At 35.1% G+C, this 20,610-nt stretch overlaps 1 protein-coding gene and 1 pseudogene across 4 annotated transcripts; both read left to right on the top strand.

Moving 5' to 3' along the window:
* Window positions 1-1,463: 1,463 nt before the first annotated feature.
* LOC150038279 (FHA domain-containing protein At4g14490-like) lies at window positions 1,464-9,723 on the top strand. 3 transcript variants are annotated; one of them, XM_039021249.2, is made up of 2 exons: window positions 1,464-3,010; window positions 9,334-9,723. In XM_039021249.2, the coding sequence occupies exon 1, from the start codon at window positions 1,762-1,764 to the stop codon at window positions 2,983-2,985; it is 1,224 nt and encodes a 407-aa protein (XP_038877177.1). In that variant the 5' UTR covers window positions 1,464-1,761; the 3' UTR covers window positions 2,986-3,010; window positions 9,334-9,723. The 3 variants fall into 3 exon arrangements, with proteins under 3 accessions (XP_038877177.1, XP_038877180.1, XP_038877178.1); XM_039021252.2 differs by having other exon boundaries at window positions 9,295-9,723; XM_039021250.2 differs by having other exon boundaries at window positions 9,285-9,723.
* Window positions 2,985-9,005, top strand: LOC120069476 (uncharacterized; annotated as a pseudogene). Its single transcript, XR_016532319.1, has 3 exons — window positions 2,985-7,653; window positions 7,738-7,856; window positions 7,943-9,005. The product of XR_016532319.1 is annotated as an uncharacterized LOC120069476 (transcript).
* Window positions 9,724-20,610: the final 10,887 nt, after the last annotated feature.

Here is a 20,610-nt window from a genome sequence, read left to right as displayed (position 1 = left end):
CAAAGGCACAAAATCTTCAATAAATAATTCATTTGGAAAAGGAAAAAAATCCTCAAAAAGAATTTGGCAGGCCATGAAGAAAGAAAGAATCCAAAAAATCAAATCTACCAAATTTTCGAAATAAGGAAAATCTGGATAGTAGGAATGACACTTATTACATTAATAACTAGGACAATTTATGTGACAACATGCAAATGGCCAGAACCATAACACCTTGCCTTAAATAAACCTATAGCCAATCTCAAAACTCTAACAAATTGGTTTCAGTTTTGATTTTTTTTTTTTTTTTTTGAGATTGATTTAAAGCCACGTTTACCTATCCATAATAAAAAGTAATTTAATCGTAATGAGATTCCATTGATGGATCATTTGTAATTCGCCTCAATCATAAGCGTAATTAGATTACTTTTGATCATGTTTATCTAATTATTTTGCAAACATAATTTGTCTTTTTTACTTTTATCATTATCGTTTAGAGTAAATCAATAACAGTAATTGTAATTGTGACATTTTCATGATTTTCTCATTGATTTTCATAATTCTCTCATTGTAATTAGTAACAGTATCGGTAGTGGTAACGATATTCTCACGTACTTTTCAACCACAACCAGATTGAGCACTCTCTGCTACTCAATCAAATTGCGAGTTTTGATTACAGTCTTAGAAGTGAGCATCACATACGAGTACGAAACGCAATTAAACAACATCAAACTTAACCAAAATAGGGCCCACTTTTCACATTGCGTTTAATTTATTTTACCTTTACAGTGGGGTAAACGTGATCTAAGATCAAATTAAATTAAGACTTGAATATAATATCCCTTATAAATTTTCTCAATTACACTCCAAAATTCTAATAAGTTATCCCTTCCCTTTTTTATTCCATAAATAATTTTTATATGTATAACATGTATGTGAGATCCGTGATTTATTCCACATGGATCTCACCATATCTTCTTGAGATGATGTTTGTTTATGATTATCTTTTCCAGCTGTGATAGAACATTGTAAGAACCCCACCAAGAAAAAAAAAACTTTAAAGAAGATAATCTCAATGATCATTTTTATAATGTCATACTCTATCCTAATAGAGTCTAAATTTATTACTTTTGACTAATTTTAATTAGACTAGTTTAAATTGTAAAAAGAAAAAAAGAGAGACTAATTTAAGCGGATTTTTATAAATTTGACCACTGCCAGTGTAGTTGAAAACGTGAGGTGGGTACTTCGAGAGATCAACCGTAGAAAGCCCATATGATCTCACCAGATGACGTTGCCATTGGTCTCGTAGCTTTGAAGAGTCGCCTTGGTTGATTTTAGGAGATAATATCTAAAAAGCTAGAGAACATAGTATGTAAATATCATTAAAAAAAAGAGAAAATTCTTATAAATAAAAAAAATTAAAAAATATTTGTACATTAGAACAAAAAGTTCAATTTTTTTTTTATACTTTTAAAGTTTTTTTTTTTTTTTTTCCTATGAAGTATAAATATTTTTAAATATAAAAAAACACAGCATTAATTAAACAGGGCCATATGTGTTATTTTCCGCTGGGCTGAGATTCAAACCCCGCGCCCAAAAGCAGAGGAAAGAGAAGTGGAATTGTGGAGGGAACCAAAACTTCAAACTGTGAGTGAAGAACACCGTCTTTCCAGTTTCCATTTCCATTTTCCCCATCTTACAATTTTCAATTTGGCGTAATAGCTTCTCAATTCACTGGTGAGAATTCGAGATTTCGACTCATCTCTTCACTTCCTCTCGATGGAATCCTCTGCAATTACTCTCATCATGGTTAAAGGCCCTCGCGAGGGTGAAACCCTAGATTTTCCACCCGGAACGACAATTCGGATCGGTCGCACTGTTCGGGGTAATTCCGTTGCCATCAAAGACGCTGGCATCTCCACCAAGCACTTCTCTATCGAATCCGAGTCCGTATCAGGCAAGTGGATGCTTCGGGACCTCGATTCTTCAAATGGCACATTCGTTAACGATACCAAGCTTCCTCCACACGATGCCTTCGATTTAAGCGACGGCGACATCATTAAATGCGGCGAGTTGACTTCGATTTTGGTTAGAATAAACAGTAATGAAGAGTGTCCGTCGAGGCGAAACCCTAGACGGAAAGCTGCGGACAAGTGTACAAGTTCCGATGCCGTGGTATCAGTTGCAGGGACTCGGGGTCGAAGAGGAAAGGTTGTGGAAGAGGTAGTTGGGGGATGTAATGACACGATGATAGAGAGTGGAAGATGTTTAAGGTCCAGAAAGGGCAGGGGTGTGAAAGGTGAAATTGCTAATCAAGTACCAGATTGCAAGAAGATTGAGGACAATTTAGATGTGGGAAGAGGGTCAGAGAATGTGAACAATGTGGTAAACGAACCCGGCCCAAAAATTACTGCAAGAAGTACCAGGAGAACGAAGAACACTGTGTGTGTGGCCACAGATTCAGTTCTTGGGAATGTCCCCGAAAATTCATGTGTGGGTGATGAAGTAAAGGCTGGGGCAAAGAAGACGAGAGCGGGAACTAGGGGAAGAAAGAAATTGCAAAATGAGCCACCACCGGATTGTAATACAGTTATCAAACTGGAACATAGTGAAAACGTCGAGCAGAAGAGCTTAGGAGAAAATAAACTGGTTGACGATGGAGAAGGTGAGAAGAATGCTAATGTTGAAGAAAGAGGTAGTGGGTCTAGCCCTCAAGAGGTTTGTGATCGAGATGAAAACCAAGATGTGTGTATTATTTCAGAAGGTTGCGAAGAGGTTGCTGATGGGATAGCTTCACATGATGAGGGCTTTCTTTGTAAGGCCGAGAAGGTGCCAGATTTGAAGAAGATGACACTTGGGGAGTGGTTTGATTATTTGGAGACCCATTTGCCTAGACAAATTATTGATGCAACTGAAGAGATAATTTCTGGTATGAGAATTAAATCTAAACAAGTACGGGAGTATGTTGCTCAGCAGAAGATTGAGAATTGCCAGGGAGGTTAGTGGAAGGAAAACACTGGCGTACGAGGTAACCCTTTTGCTACCTTATTTGATTTAAAATTGTGTACAGATCCTTGTTTGTTCAACACACCTTTCTGATCTTTTAATATATCATTCATGATGTCCCGCGTTTACTTTCACTTGTCAGTCAATCTATATGACATAAGACTCTGTGTGACTTTAGCATATTGCTTTAGTTGGATTAGGGAATGTAACCTGAGTGATTATTTTTTTTTTTAAACGGACGAAAGTTTTCCTTCATGGGAATGATGCAAAGGCACGGTGATTTCATCGCTTTGAAACTCTCCATGCAGCCACAACAAGCAGTCTAATTTATGTAGAAACTACGAAGAAGCTTGGGCTTGTGTATTAGATGTTTGTTCATTAATCTGAAAATGATTTGGTGGTTTGATTTCTCTCCCTGAAAGATAATTTGGTCCCCTGTTCATATAAACCACACTATGATGAATGATTTCTGTGTGTCCTTTTCCTTTGTATGATATCTAGTTTATATTAATCTATATTTTGGTGCTTCTGATCTAAAGAAAAAAATTAGAAAAATATTGATAATTTTGTCCAAAATGAACTCATATAAGACTCGAGAACAATGAAAAAGTCTCAAGAATATATTTCAGACTCTTTGTTGATTAGGGAATGTTACAAATCCATTTTCCTAATTCAATTCAAAAAATCGATAAACCATGTCCAACCTTGACCACCTAGCTTTATCAACTATCAGCTTCCTCAGCTTGTTTTTTCTCTCTTCCACAAAACGTTGGCTTATGCCATGGGCCTGATTTCAAACTAAATGTCAAGCTAAATTTTTTGCCTTTCTCGCGCGACACTAAGAGGTGCTCTAGGCTTCTGCCCATGTGCATGGGTTCTGGGACTAGTTTGCAGAACATCCCTTAGTCAACCTTTCTCACCATAATGTGGTTCGCTAGTGTGTGATTAACCACTCTCCTCTACTCTCCTCTACTCTCCCAGGCCTCTCGTTGGACATGACTCACAACGATCTCTCGAAAGGCTCACACAACTATTGTTGGACACATAAGCAAACACAAACACACAAGTAACAAGGCCACAAAAGCCAACCTTTACAGGGAGCTCTTTCCCAATCCCTATATACAAATCTCCTATACATGAATAGTGTTACAATGCATGTCACTCTTACATGCACTCCCCAAGGCACCAACCCTAGGTAACAAGCCTAACACGGCCTCACACTAAACTTGGCTAAGCCTGTTGATGACTTCACTCCAATAACCAATTGAAGTCCCTCATCAAGGTAACCCTCAATGAACCTCACACTTCCCATAGGAACTTGACTACACATCCCCTAGCTTAAGCCCTCTTTATATAGGAAACTCTCGACGATGGAATCCCTTAACTACATGTTGACTAGGATGACTCTCTTGAATCACCAATTGACCCAAAAGCTTAAGTTGATGGGTGAAAGTAAATTTAATGTTATATCATCTAACACTCCCCCTCGTGGCTTGAAATATGTAGAAGGCCCGACAAGTGGAAATCAATGTTAATTAGGGAGGAAAGAACATTGCAGAGATTTTAACATATGACCTTCTACCCTGATATCATTTTAAATCATTGGTTGACCCAGAAGCTTAAGTTGATGGCTGAAGGCAAATTTAATGTCATAACATCTAATAGAGTGTGATGGAAGTGTGTGTTGGGATCTCTCCTATCCTTCCATGTCCATCTTCCACCACCTTGAAGTCCTTTTGGCTCTTTATATAGGCTTCATCTCCTAACCAGTGTTTTGAAAGGTGCGGCTGGGCGTGCGCCTAGGTGCAAGGCGTAGTAGTGGCGCCTCGCCTTTTCGGTAGAAGGCGTGTGCCTTCCACGAAGTGCTGAGGCGCGCCTATCAGTTTTTTGTTTTTTGTTTTTGTTTTTTTGTTTTTTATTTTGCTTTTAAAATTAAACAATGCAAATTTATTTGCATTTTAATACACACACACACATATAATTTTTTAGACCTAGTTTGGCATCATTATACTACGTATGAGTCCTATGATGGCTACAACAACAAATCAACGTCTTATTGGAATTGGACGGCTTGCTTCTTCACGGTTTGTACGTCTTTTCTTCTTCTTCCTTCTTCAGCGAATCAACTTCTTCTTCTTCACTAAAACACAAAACCATCTTCTCCTCCCCTAAAAAATACAGAGAACGTCTCTTCACCTTTCTTCTTCTTCAAACAATATTCAAAACGTCTCCTTCTTGAATCATTATTCATTCACAATTTCTTCAAAAAAAAAAAAAAAAAAAAACAGAACATCTCTTCTTCTTCCAAACTTTAGTTTTTTTTTTTCTTCTTCTTCAACTCAAAGTCTCCAAAAAACAGAGTGTGACGTGTCCAGTTCTGTTTTCTCTTCAAAAAACAGAGAGTGTTCTGTCTTTTTATCAAAAGAACAAAGGGAGTGTGACATGCCGGTGTCCAGCCCTGTTTTTTCTTCAAAAAAACAGAGAAGAAAGTCTTGTTTTTTTTTTTTGCTGCCAGCCACCACTACTTTGCTACCACATTGGAATCTTTGTTTTGTCATCAAAAAACAAAGAAAGGCTTCAAAACAGAGAAGAAACCTCTACAAAGTAGCAGCCGTAATCAAAATTCTGGTAGGTCCTGACTCCCAAATCCCAAATCCTCAATTTTTTGATCAATTTCTTAAGGTAGTTACTAATCAAGTTAAGTTTCTAATAATTAGATGGTTGAAGACGGTTTAAGAAAGGATCCAACATAGAAATATTCAAAATGATCAAGATGTAGATACATTGGTTTGTGGATCTTGTTCAAAAGTAACAAAAAGAGGAGTTTTTTGAATGAAACAACACCTTGTTGGTGGTTATAGAAATGCCATGGCATGTAGAAAATGTCTGGATCACGTGAAAGAAGAGATTAAAGAGTATATGTCTAAGAGAAAGGAGATTAAAGATCAAAGAAATTTGATTGTGGACATTGATGTGGAAAACTATGGTATTGAGGATGAGGACGAAGATGAAGTGTGTAAGTAATTCGAATAAAAGAGTGGCACCAAGTTCCCTGTTTTTTCTTCAAGAAACAGAGAAGAAAGTCTTTTTTTTTTTTGCTGCCAGCCACCACTACTTTGCTACCACATTGGAATCTTTGTTTTGTCATCAAAAAACAAAGAAAGGCTTCAAAATAGAGAAGAAACCTCTAAAAGTAGCAGCCATAATCAAAATTCTGGTACGTCTTGACTCCCAAATCCCAAATCCTCAATTTTTTGATCAATTTCTTAAGGTAGTTACTAATCAAGTTAAGTTTCTAATAATTAGATGCTTGAGGACGGTTTAAGAAAGGACCCGACATGGAAATATTCAAAATGATCAAGATGTAGATACATTAGTGTGTGGATCTTGTTCAAAAGTCACAAAAAGAGGAGTTTTTAGAATGAAACAACACCTTGTTGGTGGTTATAGAAATGTCATGGCATGTAGAAAATGTCTGGATCACGTGAAAGAAGAGATTACAGAGTATATGTCTAAGAGAAAGGAGATTAAAGATCAAAGAAATTTGATTGTGGACATTGATGTGGAAAACTATGGCATTGAGAATGAGGACGAAGATGAAGTGTGTGTAAGTAATTCGAATAAAAGAATGGCACCAAGTTCAAATAAGCCAAGACAAAAGGGTCCAATGGATGTATATTTTACATCGAACCCAAAAAATGTGGTGCAGAACGTATTGGAGAAGCCAATGTCGCACAAGTTGTTATAGATAGTGCCTCAGCTAATATTATGGCAGGTAAGAATACAAAGTACTAGCTCTTTCTTAAATTTCTTAGGTCTTACGCTTATTCTCACATTTAAGAAGCCTAAATATGTTCTTATTTTACTTTATTAATAGGGAGATTGTTAGAAGCAAAACGACCACAATTAATTTGGTCTCCAAGTGTCGCTCATTGCTTGAATTTGATGTTGGAGGGTATATACAAGATCCCACATATTCGTAAAACACTGAAAAGAGACATGGAGGTTAGCAATTTCATTTATGTTCGTTCTGGATTGTTAAACATGATGAGGCAGTTTACTAATTAAAAGGAGTTGGTTAGACTAGCTAAGACTCGGTTTGTTACAGCTTGCATAACATTATAAACAATTTGAGAAAGATGTTTACTTCGGACGAATGGAAAAACAACAAATGGAGCAAAGAACAAGGAAAATGGGTTTTTCAAACAATTTTGTTAACAACTTTTTGGAATACCATCGTATTTGCTCTTAAAGTATTCGACCCTATAATACGAGTACTTAGGTTGGTGGATAGGGAGAAGAAGCCTCCCATGTGATACATTTATGAGGCTATGGATAGAGTTAAGGAGGCCATTGCCAAATCATTCGACGGTACGAAAGAAAATTACAAAGATATTTTTACAATTATTGATCGATGATGGGAGCTTCAGTTGCGTTGTCCTTTGTATGCAGCGAGATATTATCTAAACCCAAAATTCTATTATTCGAATCCAAATATTCACGCTGATGATGAAATTGTTAATGGGTTGTATATATGTATAACAAAGATGGTTGCTTCTGTGGACATTCAAGAAAAGATACTTGGAGAGCTAACCAAATACAAGAAAGCTGAAGGACTATTTGGATAGTATTTAGCAATACGATAGAGAGACAAAATATCTCTAGGTAAACTTTAACTTTAAATCTTTGATTAAAGTACATTGAATATCATTTCGAATTGAAAACTACTAATATAGTTTTGATCTATAGTGAAATGGTGGGATGATTTCGGACAATCAACTCCAAACTTGCAAAAGTTCGCTGTGAGAATTTTAGGTCTCACTTGTAGTGCCTCTTGATGTGAACGTAATTGGAGCGTTTTTGAACAGGTTAGGTATCTTCTGTTATTTGTAGTGCCTCTAGATGTGAATGTAATTGAAGTTAACAATGAAACTTTTGTTGTGTACACTTGCAGCTTCATAGTAAGAAAAGGAATAGACTTGCTCAAAGTTGTCTGAATGATTTAGTATTAATAAAATATAATAGAGCACTGAAGTGTCGATATAATATTCGGAACATCGTCAACCTTATCTCTTTAAAAGAGATAGATGATAGTAATGAGTGGCTGATTGGAAGAATAAATGACAATTCAAAGGATGATGATCTTTTTTTCGACGATGATTCTTTAATATGGGGCGATGTTTCAAGAGCTGTTGGAGCAAAAGAACTTGTCAATTATTCTAGAGCTGGTACCTCAAGAACTAAGTCTAAGACTAATGCTTCATGTTCATGTTCATCTTCCACACAACCACCGTCCCAACCCACCCCCACACAAGTTAATTTGGATGACTTTGAGATCGACGAAGAAGATATAGATGGTTATAAGTCGAATGATGGAGAGAATGAGGATGAAGACCTATTTAGTGAAGATGAGTTCGATCTTTAGGATTTTAGAATTGTATTTATGATTGTTTTGATGTCCTTTCACTTAACTTGGTGTTGAATGACAATGACTAATATTAAATCTCATCTATCTTTTATTTTTTTTGTATATTCTTCTTTAAGTCACATTTCTATCCATCTATGTTTTGGCTGTGTAAATAAACTTATATAAAGTGTATATATATATTATATTTTTTTTATATATAGTGCGCCTCATGAAAAAAAACCTGCACCTTTTTGTGTGCCTTGCGCCTAGGCTCCAGAGGGCTATTGTGCCTTGAAACACTGCTCCTAACCACTTCCCTCCATTTTAGGAGTGGCTGAGAGATGTGCAGTCGTGACAGCTTATATGTTAAACTTAAACATGTGTCCAGTATACTCTAGCAAGTTCTCTCCTATGCTGATGATCGGGGCAATGGAAAGGCCGATCAGCTCTCTCCCTGCATGAAAGATTTAAAAAAGTGACACTTAAAATATATTTGACAATCCAATACTTGTAGGTTTCATTTTAAGAGAGCAAAGCTGGAGGAAATTCAGGTGTTTGGAATCATTTTTGAAGTGCTTAAAAAAGTGTTTGAGTGCAAGTTTTTAAGCTCTTAAAAGGTCATTCTAAACAATCCCTTAAACATTGCTGGTAATAAGAAGGTAGCATATTTTGGGTTTGGGTGTACATGGACTTTGAGTCCGCCAAAATTATATTGATAAAACAGTAGGGTCCTGATTACTAAAAAGAGCATCACATAGAAATAACAAAACAGAATATTTTGTTTCTTTTTGTCTTATTCACCACTGATATTGTAAACCGGGCAAAATGGCTCCAACCTTCTGCATAGAAAAAATATTGAAGGTGATTAAAGTTACACATTGAAAACCAGTGTTGTGCAGAATAAAAGGTGATTAAACACATTGAAGGTGATTTTACAGAATACAACCTGGAAGGAGTTATGATTTCCAGTAGAGGGAGATGATTGCTGACATCACAGCCTCGAGGATATAGCTAAAAATATCATTTGTAGCCCCCAATCTCAAATGCATTACTTGGTACTTTAAAAAAAAAGCATTATTTGGCAGTTGTTTATATAGGAGTGCTATTGAAGGTATATAAGTAAATAGTAAAAAAAAAGATTTTTTTTTTTTTTTTTGGTTATAAATAGAGTGAGAGAAAAAGAGCAATGGTATGCATTAGTTTGTAGTGAATTAGAACCTGAGAGAGATTTCAAGAAGGAAGTTTCCTAAGAACCTCGAAAATATATGGTTTATCTAGTTAGTTTTTATTCTTTATATTTCAATATAATTTGGTTTCATTTTGGTTCCCATCATTAGGTTGAGAAATTTCTCTATCTTCCATATATGCAATCATTCAAGCGTCAACTTTTTTAAGACAATACAATACAAAACAACTACTGTGAGAAGATAGACGATGCAAAGATAGAGATCATACATAAAGTATAAATTATCGAAAACATTTATAACATGTAGCAAACAATCCATTCTGCCTAATAAGACTTTGGAATTGTACCCCAAAGAGCGATGTTTAGGCTAAGCACATAATTGCCTATTGTTAGATCTCCAAAAAGCTCATAATGTTTTACCTTTTTTTTCCCTAACTAATAGATTCATCCCTGTCCTTTACATTTGTCCCAAATAGAACTAGGGAATGCGGAAATGACCATTACAAAAACTAAATAGTTATTAAGTGGGTTATAACCATTTCGTTCTTAGTTTTCTATTTTTTGTAATTTATGATTATTTCTTCCAAACTTTCCTCAATATGACTTTTACCTTTTTTTTTTTTTTTTTTTTTTTTTTTTTTTTTTTTTAATAAACATTTGAATTACACATTGGATGAAGTAGTCCTATTAACAACTATAGATAGATTCCTCTCTTTGTCTTAAGTCTACAAATCTTCTCGATCGAAATATTCCCTATATGGTGGATAAAACACATTCCAATTCAACAAATCTAATTCTAATTGTTTTGTTTCGAAGCAAACTACGGGGTTGTCCGTCCTATTGAGATATCCACAAACAAGAAACATTGAATTCTCTTTTGAGTAGACATTGAGTTCTTAGTTGAATCCCATAAATAAAAACAAAATATAGAAATCTGCTTTATTTTAGATTTCTTAACTTCCCTTGGTTTTAGTAAGAAAATGGCTAACTTATAGGTGTAAAAGTAGTAACTATAATTTAATTTGTAAAACTTAAAAACCAAATAATTACCATTGTCTAAGTAGACAATGGTGATACTTGCATGAATAATGTCTAAGAATTGTCCTTTGTGGATTGAAACAATTAATTTAACAATTTATTATAAATAAACACACTTGATAATTATAATGTTGGAGCGATGAGTTGCAATGGTAGAAATACCGCTTATTAGTATAATTGAAGGGCATAATTAAGCATACAATTCACTTGGCATATGCATATGCATTATACATATGATTGACCTTATACATCACACAATCTCTAACCGACCTTAGGAGTTTTCACAACCACGTCTTCAATATTAACATCAACCCAAACTCGCGTTTGATCGAAATTCAAAATTCTCGGACGACCAGATAGGATCTTGATAGCCTTTACATTAGGATTCTCTTTCTCTATGATTGCAGCAGCAATAGAAAATGTTGTAAAGACAAGTTCTGGCCATTGAGTTTTTCCTATTTAAGAATTATATTTATGTTAGATCTTGCAATAGATATCATCTACAATCCAATCAAAATATATCCTTTGGTACAATAGAACTCCAAGTTACATAAACAATGAAACAAAAAATTATACAAAACTCCAAATTGAGCAAAGCCAAATCCTATAACATAAAATACTTGTGATAGTCGATCAAATACATGTAAAAGTTAATAAAAATAAATATAGGGCAATTGTTATTCTTTCTAGTGAATGGATTCAACTTGAAATGCATGTACATAGCTAAGTAAGATAGGAGAATTGTTATTCTTTCTATTGAATGGATTCAACTTCAAATGCCTGTACATAGCTAAGTAAAAGTAAGATCTTAGAAGTGATTACTCTTTTATTATAAAATAGTTGTAGTTCTTAAAAAATCACAAATATAACTAAAATAATGATCTTTTTTTAGTTCAACTACATTTGGAGGCGAGAAGATTCAAACCTCCAACTTTTTAATCGAGAATACATGTTTTAACTAATTGAGATATATTCTACTCACATATGAAGTATATTAGTCTTTGTAATAATTTGAGTTAAATTTTAGATTTATTGTAAACTAAATTTGACCCATTGAAATTATATTTGTTTTGAAAACTACGTCGGAACAAATATTTGAAGAATGAAAGGTAATTTGACAGGATGAACTTACTTTGAGCAGATTCTTCAGACATGTTGAAGGTTTGGTATATATGTATGGATTTGCAGACTCTTTCTCTCCTTTAGTTTTGATTTGGGATTTGATGGCCAATGGAAGGTGCCATTTTATAGCCAATATTTGTGAGCTTCGAAACACTCTGAAAATTGCAAATTGCCATGTTGGCAGCCATCTTTGGCAGCCCTAGTTGTGGATTTAGTGTGGCCGGCCGCCGATTCCCATTTTGTAAGCCATTCGTAGATTGCGTTTAACACATGAACTCTGTATTATAATATATTATCACGTGCATAATAGGATAAGTATTGTTGACGAAGGGCTATTCAATCTTGAATAACTAATTTAGTTCACACCTGTTATGGTTTGGTTTGCACACCAGAAGAAGGGTCCGATTAAATTCACCATTATTTGAGTTTGAATGGGACATAAAAGGGAAGATTTGAGACTGAAATACCTAACCCGAAGTTTAAACGAGTCTTGGGCTAGGTGAATCCAGGTCCCCATGAGAGTCACCTTCAGCATTGTTTGGGGATGAGGTCAAGGGTGGCTAATTTGGCCCAAGGGTATGCGACGGACCTGTATTTGAGGGTTAAGGAACGAACAAATTTTTGAGAGTCCAAATTTCAAGAGGGAAAGAATTGAAAGCAATTCCATGTGCTAATGTTATAGTTTGACTTTGATCTCTTTCTTATAATTTTTTTAGAAGACGAATGAAAATTACCTTTTCATTTTTTTTTAAAATTTTGATAATTGCCTTTTCAATGGTTGATCTATCTTTAATTTGTTGAAAAATTGCTGTTAAATAAAAAAATTTATTGAAGAATAGTATCATGAATACTACTTAAATTAAAGTTGAGAAAGGGCTAAAAGAAAGAAAAGTAGTTTAAAAAAATGAGATAATTATTGTTGTACTTAGAAAAAAAAAGTGGTAACCTACATAGTTGAACAGTAATACGAGTTTGGATTTAGAAGGTTTCTTACTCCAAACAAGGGTTGGACTTAGATAGCCTAACCTAACTTAAGCTCAACCTTTCAAAATCAACAAGGTTATATATATCTATATACTCATGAAATTATTGGACTAGATCACCAAGGTCTTACCATTTTACACCATTGAGAATGTATTTCAAATTTGTCTCTAGGAATATATGTTTTTAAGAGGCTATCACAATTAAAAAAACAAAATCAGCTCATATATATCAGCGATAATCTTACTCTTCAACAAATTCATTTTTGGGAGTGAAGGGACCTAATTGACATTACCTTAAAAAACAGAGATTTTAACATAGGAAATTGTAATGTTTTACAAGTGTATTAGTAATCACGAGATTAATGGTTCGGATGCTCCTATCCTTATTGTACTAAAAACAAAATATCTTATTGTGTTCCAAAATGGGTTGATTGGAATTGATGTTACAATACAAGTGAGATGATGCATGTTATTTTAGGAGCTATAATAATATAAAACTAAATCCTAAACTAGGTACTTTAAACTAATTAAATCGTATTAGATGTACTAGTTCAAGTTTACTAGTGCATTTTAAGTTGTTATAGTAATTGTTATAGTTGCTACTGGTTGTAATTAGTCAGTCATTACTAATTAATCGAATTTATATATTAGTTTTCTTTCCTAATTAAGTAGAGAAAATATTATGTTTTCTCATTCCACAATAAGTATCAGAGCATAAATCTTTTCTATGAAATTCTGTCCACACTTTTTTCATGTTCTTATTTCCAATTGTGTCTCTTTTATATTGGACAATTTGAATACTTATGTGTATATATTTATATCCACATTTATTGAATTTCAACGAAAGTATATATTGGTAGTCTAAAAAGAAAAATCATAGAAGACCCAAGAACAATGAAAAAGTCTCATGAATAGATTTCAAACTTTTTGTTGACTAGGTAATGCTACAAATCCATTTCCTCATATAATTTAAAAAATCAATAAATCATGGAAAACAAATCCAACCTTGACCATCTATCTTTATCAATTATCAGCTACCTCAGCTTGTTTCTTTTTTCTTCCACAAGCCTCTCCCAAGACTCGCACAACTACTGGACAAGTAAGGAAATGTGAACACGCACAATAAGGCCACATAAAGCCAACCTTTATGGGAAACTCTTTCCTAACCCCTTTATACAAATCTCATATCACTACAAGAAATCGAACTTCTCCCAACGTCACAATTCATCGAAAAATGGTGGAAAATGCGTCGGAAGAGCCTCTCTCGACGAATAATGGATCAGCAGGAATTTGTTCGGGAAAAATCCGTTGGGAGAGGAACTCCTGACGCATGAAACAAAGGCGTCGGGAGTTGTCGAAGAACTCCTAACACATGTATAGGGCATTGAGAGTTGTTGAAGAACTCCCAACGCCTTGTTTTATGCGTCGGGAGTTCTTGAACTCCCGACGATTTGTTTCATGCATGGGGAGTTTGAGAACTCCCGACGGTTTGTTTTATTTGTTGGGAGTTACAGGAAATCCTAGCACAGTAAAATATGTGTGAGGAGTTCCTTCATTAGTTGAAAATTGTCTTTTAAATACTTTTAATTTATAATTTGTAATTTTTTTAAAATTTGATCTGAATAACCTGTAAAACATAATTAACCAACTTAAACAAATTCATATAATAAATAAAACAAAGAAAAGGAAGTACATACTATAACAAATAAATGAAAAATTACAATATCCTACAATAAAACAAAGTCGATACTAAATAAAAGAAATTTGTTTTCACAAATACATAGAAGAAATAAAATGAAAACAATGTCAATACATACAAGAAAGGAAACAACGTCTGGAACATAACATCTTGAACAATCGTCCAATCTCATCTCCGAACAACATCCTACAATAAAACAAAATCATTCAAATGTCATCATCTTTAAACATCCACAACACATTTAAAGTTCATAAACAAAACATCCACAAATGTCATAGTCATCCAACCAAACTTCATAAATAAACAAGAACACATTAGAACTTCATAATCGTCCAACCAAACTTCATAAATTTCATAAACAACAAACACACATAAAACTCAAACTTTCTCTCCAAAACAATCTAAACCAATCTCAACCCACCTCCCACAACATATTAGAACTTCATAAACATTTATAAACATACAAAAACTCCAAGTTCAACGACAAAACCAGTATAATCAAACTCTACTCATCCCCCACGACAAACATGAAACCTCTCGAACATAAAAAAACACACAAAAACCTAAAAATTCAACTCCAAAACGATTACAACCGAACTCTATGCACCCCCACAACATATTCAAACTTCATAAACAAGAACGAACATACATAAAACTTAAACTTTCTCCCCAAAACAATCTAAACCAATCTCAACCCACCCCCCACAAAACACATTAGAACTTTATAAACATTCATAAACACACAAAAACTCCAAGTTCAACGACAAAACGATTACAACCGAATTCTACCCACCCCCACGACAAACATGAAACCTCCCGAACATCAAAAAACACACAAAACCTACAAATTCAACTCCAAAATGATTACAACCGAACTCTACGCACCCCTACAACATATTCAAACTTAACAAGAATGAACACACAAAAAACTCAAACTTTCTTCACAAAACAATCTAAACCAATCTCAACCCACCCCCCACAACGAACATTTCGGGGATCTAAAGCGAAATGAGAAAATTTATGATCAAAATGTTTCTACCCCTCTGCATCAGCTGGATGTTGTAATACATCCTCCATTTCAACTCGCTTATCTTTATGCCATCTCATGTTAGAAGCGCCTTCTTTTGATGCAAACAATCGTTTTAATCTCGGTATCAATGGAAAATGACGTAATACCTTATGTGGTATTTTTTAACCCTTGCCATCATTAACTTTGTATCAAGACTCACCACAAATAGGGTATTGTTGCAAATCTACAAACTCTTTCCAATACAATACATAATCATATTTGCACGCATGAATAGACTCATAACCTAGGCCTAAATCACACAATTTAACCTAGGCTTTATAAAAGGAAGTAGGTATAGTGGTGCCAGCTAGAAACGTTGCTTTTAATAATTCCAGCAATATGTCGAATGATTTGTTACTCCAGCCGTTGTGAACTTTGATATGCACCAACTTCATTAAAAAGTTCAAGGACGAAAATCACGAACAACTAGGGTATAATTCATTACGTGCTTCAGTCATTAAATCCTTGAATAAGTTTGTGATATCTCTTTCTTAACCATTAGAGGACATTTCATTCTCAATCCCTTCTTCATTTGCATCTTCGTTTTCAATTGAAACTTGTAAATCATTTATAAGATTCAACATCTCATTTTCTTCGACAACATTACCCTCTATACCATCTACTTCAACATTCTGTATTGAATGAGTTGTATGACTTTCAAAACCTCTATATAAGTTTACTGGCTTTCCATGATATATCCATTCATAGTATGAGGGAGATATTCCATATGTTATGTCGTTCCACGATATGTATTTTTTTCCAAATTGAATTAATACAATTCTTGCATAGACATCTTATTTGTCCGGAATCATTAACATGAAACTTCGCCATATCTAAAAATTGAGATACTCCTTCTCTATACTCCACTGATAACTTATTCCTTAGTTTAGTCCATTCTTTATTCATCTTTAAAAATAATTCTTTTCTGACCAACTTGTAATCTAAAACAATAACCTAGATTAGAGGACAAAGTACAAAGTCTTTATTAAGCAAGAATTTTGATTAATTTAATAAACAATTCCAAGTTTGTTCGAAGAATTTAAAATCTTAAATAATTTCTAGTAGGTGATTTGACTTTTTTTACCCCTAATATTATTGATTTTCCCCCCTAAACTAAGTCTAAAATTAAGTAAATTGTAACATCCATAATGCACCAAATTGCATAAATTGTAACATCCATAATCCTCAATTCACAATAATCCATCACATTTGAAATTGTAACATCTATTATAGTAAATTAAGTAATCCATAACCTTAAGAAATAAAAAAAAAACTCAATCCGCAATAACATCCACAATCCATAATTCATAATTCACATTAGATCACCAACATGCTAGAAATTAAACATTTGCAACATTAATTACCAACGTTACCAACATGCTAGAAATTAAACATTACCAACATGCTAGAAATTAAAAACAATGGCTTAAATTAATATACAAAATAAGAGAAAATAAATGAAATGGATGTACACGAACATTGTTTAAAGCTTGAAAATAAACAAAAAATTCGCAAGCAATGAAGGGGGAAGGCAGCGGCGGATGGTGGTGCGAAGGAGGAAGGAGAAAGCAGCAGGCGGCGACGCGAAAGGGGAAGGGCAGGCAGCGGCGCGGCGGGGACGTGAAGGGAAGAAGGAAAATGGGGCGGCGGGGAAGAAAGAAATGACGACGGGGAAGAAAGAAAATGGGAAGTGGCGGGGGAAGAAGGAAAATAAGGGCGACGCAGCGCGGCAGGCGTGAAGGGGGAGTGACGGGGAAGAGGGAAAATGGTGGGGGGGGGGGGAGGGGGTTAAGGTTTTGTGATAGAGAAGAAAGGGAAAAAATGAAGGAGAAGGTGATCTGGTTTTTACTAGATCCCATCTCCCGACGCCGCCCGACGGGTAGCTTAAGGTGTCGGAACTCCCAACGCTTATTTTAATCATTGGGAGTTCCTTAGGAACTCCCAACGGTCCCTTACGGCATCGGGAGTTCCCAAAGAACTCCTGATGGTGCTTTACGATGTTGGGATACACCATGTCTCCCGACGATCGAGCTTCCGACGACCGATTTAGGCATAGGGGGAGCTCATTTTTCTTGTAGTGTATACAGGAGTAGTGTTACAATGCATATCACTCTTACATGCAAGCTCCCTTAAGGCACTGACCCTAGGTAACAAGCCTAATAAAAACTCACACTAAGCTTGGCTAAGCCTATCGATGACCTCACTCCAACAACCATTTGAAGTCCTTCAACAAGATACTTCACTTCACTTCCCATAGGAACTCAACTACAACCTAGCCTAAGCCCTCTTCATAGAGGAGATACTCTCCTATGGAATCCCTCAACTATATGTTGACTAGGAAGAGTGTGATGGAAGTGTGTGTTGAGATCTTTCTTATCCCTCTTTGTCCATCTTCCACCATCTTAAAGGCCTCTTTATATAAGCAATACTTGTAGGTTTATTGGAATAAATGGTATGTGACCTTTCATGTAAAGTTGCGTTGTTTCATGAATGAATATGTCCTTTTGAAAATAACCAACTTGAAGAAGAGACACAAATATTCGAATGACCACGAATAGTCTATAAATATGTCTCTTCTTCAAATTGCTTTTAACAACTTTTTATAAGTATTTTTCTCTCATAAAATTTTCAGTTTATTTCCACAAAGCATAGTTTGTTGGATCTTGTGGACGGTGTGTTAATTTCATAAGAAAGTTAATCTGTTCTATCCTAGGAGACAATTACTCATGAAACTCAGACACTAGAGTGAGTAAAATTGTCTTAAGGAGACAATGTGAAGTCGTTGGGCTTAAATTCTTTTCGGTATATCAGGTTATGTATTTTCTAATTTTTTCTATGGTATTATTCATATAACAGGTTTCTGATAGTACTCCAATTCATAAAGCTTTTATTGAATTCAGGAAATAACCCTCAGGCTGGTGCAATATATGAACTAAAAGAAGAACAAACCGAAGACTTTTCCTCTCACCATAGAGAAGACTCCTTACACAAAATAACCAAGTAGACCACTTACATACCCTTCCCTCACATATATTCCCTCCTTACTCCTCAACTAACTTTGGTCCCTCAACAACTCTAAACATCGGAAGCAATACTTACAGAAACACGTGCTTTCCCCTTCTTGCCATTCTTACTGTATGTCAATATAACTGGTGGTCTAACATTACTTCCCGTTCCAAATCCACCTTGTCCTCAAGGTAAAAATCTGGAAATTGTTGCTTAAAATCATCAAATATCTCTAAGTAGCTTCATGACTCAACAACTCTTTCCATTCCACCAAAAATTCCCAAGCCTTCGTTGTTGGATACTTTTGATATCCAAAGATTTTAGCAGGTTCTATTAGCCATTCATGCATCTCAGAAAAATGAGGAAACAATGGCTGAAACTCATGATGCTATCCCAAAGCTCCCTTTAACTGAGAAACATGGAACACCGGGTAAATTGTAGCCGAAGGAGGAAACTCCAATTTATAAGTTATTGGCCCAATTCTACCCACCACTCTATACATGCAACTTTTCAAAAACACCAAATCACCCACCTGAAACTCCACAGGACGCCTCTTTTGATTAGCATATTTCTTCATTTTGTCTTGTGCCACATGCAAAATTCTCTTTTATCATACACAAAGTCATATCACGTTCCCCCAACTATTGGTCTAAAGTGGAATTTGTAGTCAACGTATCACCATAATATAACGAAGATGGTGGCATGCGACCATACACAACTTGAAACAGAGTCACTCCAATCAAAATTTAGTAAGTAGTATTGTACCAATACTCTGGCCAATGTAACCATGAAATCCATCTTTTGACCTTTCTCCACAAAAAAAAAGAAAAAAAAAGAAAAACTTCCACACTTTGATTCATGACCTCCGTCTGACCATCCAATTGAGGATGATACGCTGAACTTCTATTGAACTGAGTCCCTACTAAGCAGAAAAGTTCATGCCAAAAATGGCTCACAAACACCTTGTCTCGATCTAATACTATTGATGTAGGATATCCATGTAACTTAACTGTCTCCTCGACAAATACATTTGCTACAGGCTTGATAATGAATAGATGTTTCAAAGCCATAAAATGACCATATTTGCTTAGCCTATCCACAATTACCAAGATCACATCATATCCCTCTACCTTAGGTAACCCCTTGGGGACAAAGCTAATAGTTTATTCCTTTGACAGACTACACATTCTTCTACGTACTTTTTCAAATCACCTTTCATTCCTTCCTTGTATAATTCACCCGTCAATCTCTTATAAGTTCTAAAATAACCAAAGTGTCCTCTAAAAACTAAAACCAAAGTATCCTCTAAAAACTAAATAGTGATAAGTATGCAAAACAGTAAGAATTAAAGTAGAAGTGTTGGATAATACCAATCTGCCTTTATACTTCAAAATCCCTTGCTACCAAGGAATCTTGGGAACATTATCAACATCCTCTTGCAATTTAGCTATTATTTTCCGTAGCTTGGTATCATTCCCTACCTAAGATTTGATAACTTGAACATCCAACAATGTGGAGTTGATAAATGAGCTAAATGCACTACAGGTGGAACACGAGACAAAGCATCAGTTGCTTTGTTTTCTAGTCCTGGTTGATAAACTACCTCAAAATCATATCCCAATAATTTTTCTATCAATTTATGATGTTGGGGTTGTATAACCTTTTGCTCCAAAAGGAACTTCAATGCCCTTTGATTATTTTTTTTTACCACAAATCTTATTCCCAATAGATAAGAATGCCAAAACTAAATTTCCAAGACCACAACCATCAATTCCCTTTCATATAGCAGTTTGGCACGATCCTCTATTGACAAAGTGTTGCTGTTTGGGGTGAGCATCGGTCAGTCGAAGTCAGTTTTCTTACCAAACCGCCACCGAACTGACTATGGTTAGTTTAGTAAATATTCAAACCGACATTGACCGTTGAGGAGTAAAAGTCGATCAGTCGGTTTTGCTCGTGTCACACCCCCTCCCAGATTCCCTTCCTAGGAGAGGATATGAAGATAGTAGATACCAACCCTCTTATGACATCTACTACCCATCCTAACTCTCTCATAACCTGTTCTTATAGACAGCACTTGATTAACAATTTATAAGCATACACATTCTTATA

Source organism: Benincasa hispida, chromosome 1 (genome assembly GCF_027475165.1).
Source record: "Benincasa hispida cultivar pf3 chromosome 1, pf3_genome.v1.1, whole genome shotgun sequence".
NCBI classification, from domain to species: Eukaryota; Viridiplantae; Streptophyta; class Magnoliopsida; order Cucurbitales; family Cucurbitaceae; genus Benincasa; species Benincasa hispida.
This window is presented reverse-complemented; position numbering and strand designations above follow the sequence as displayed.

Bases quoted from the DNA above. Each gene is read 5' to 3' on its own strand.
- LOC150038279 (XM_039021249.2), top strand. From the start codon at position 1,762: ATGGAATCCTCTGCAATTACTCTCATCATGGTTAAAGGCCCTCGCGAG.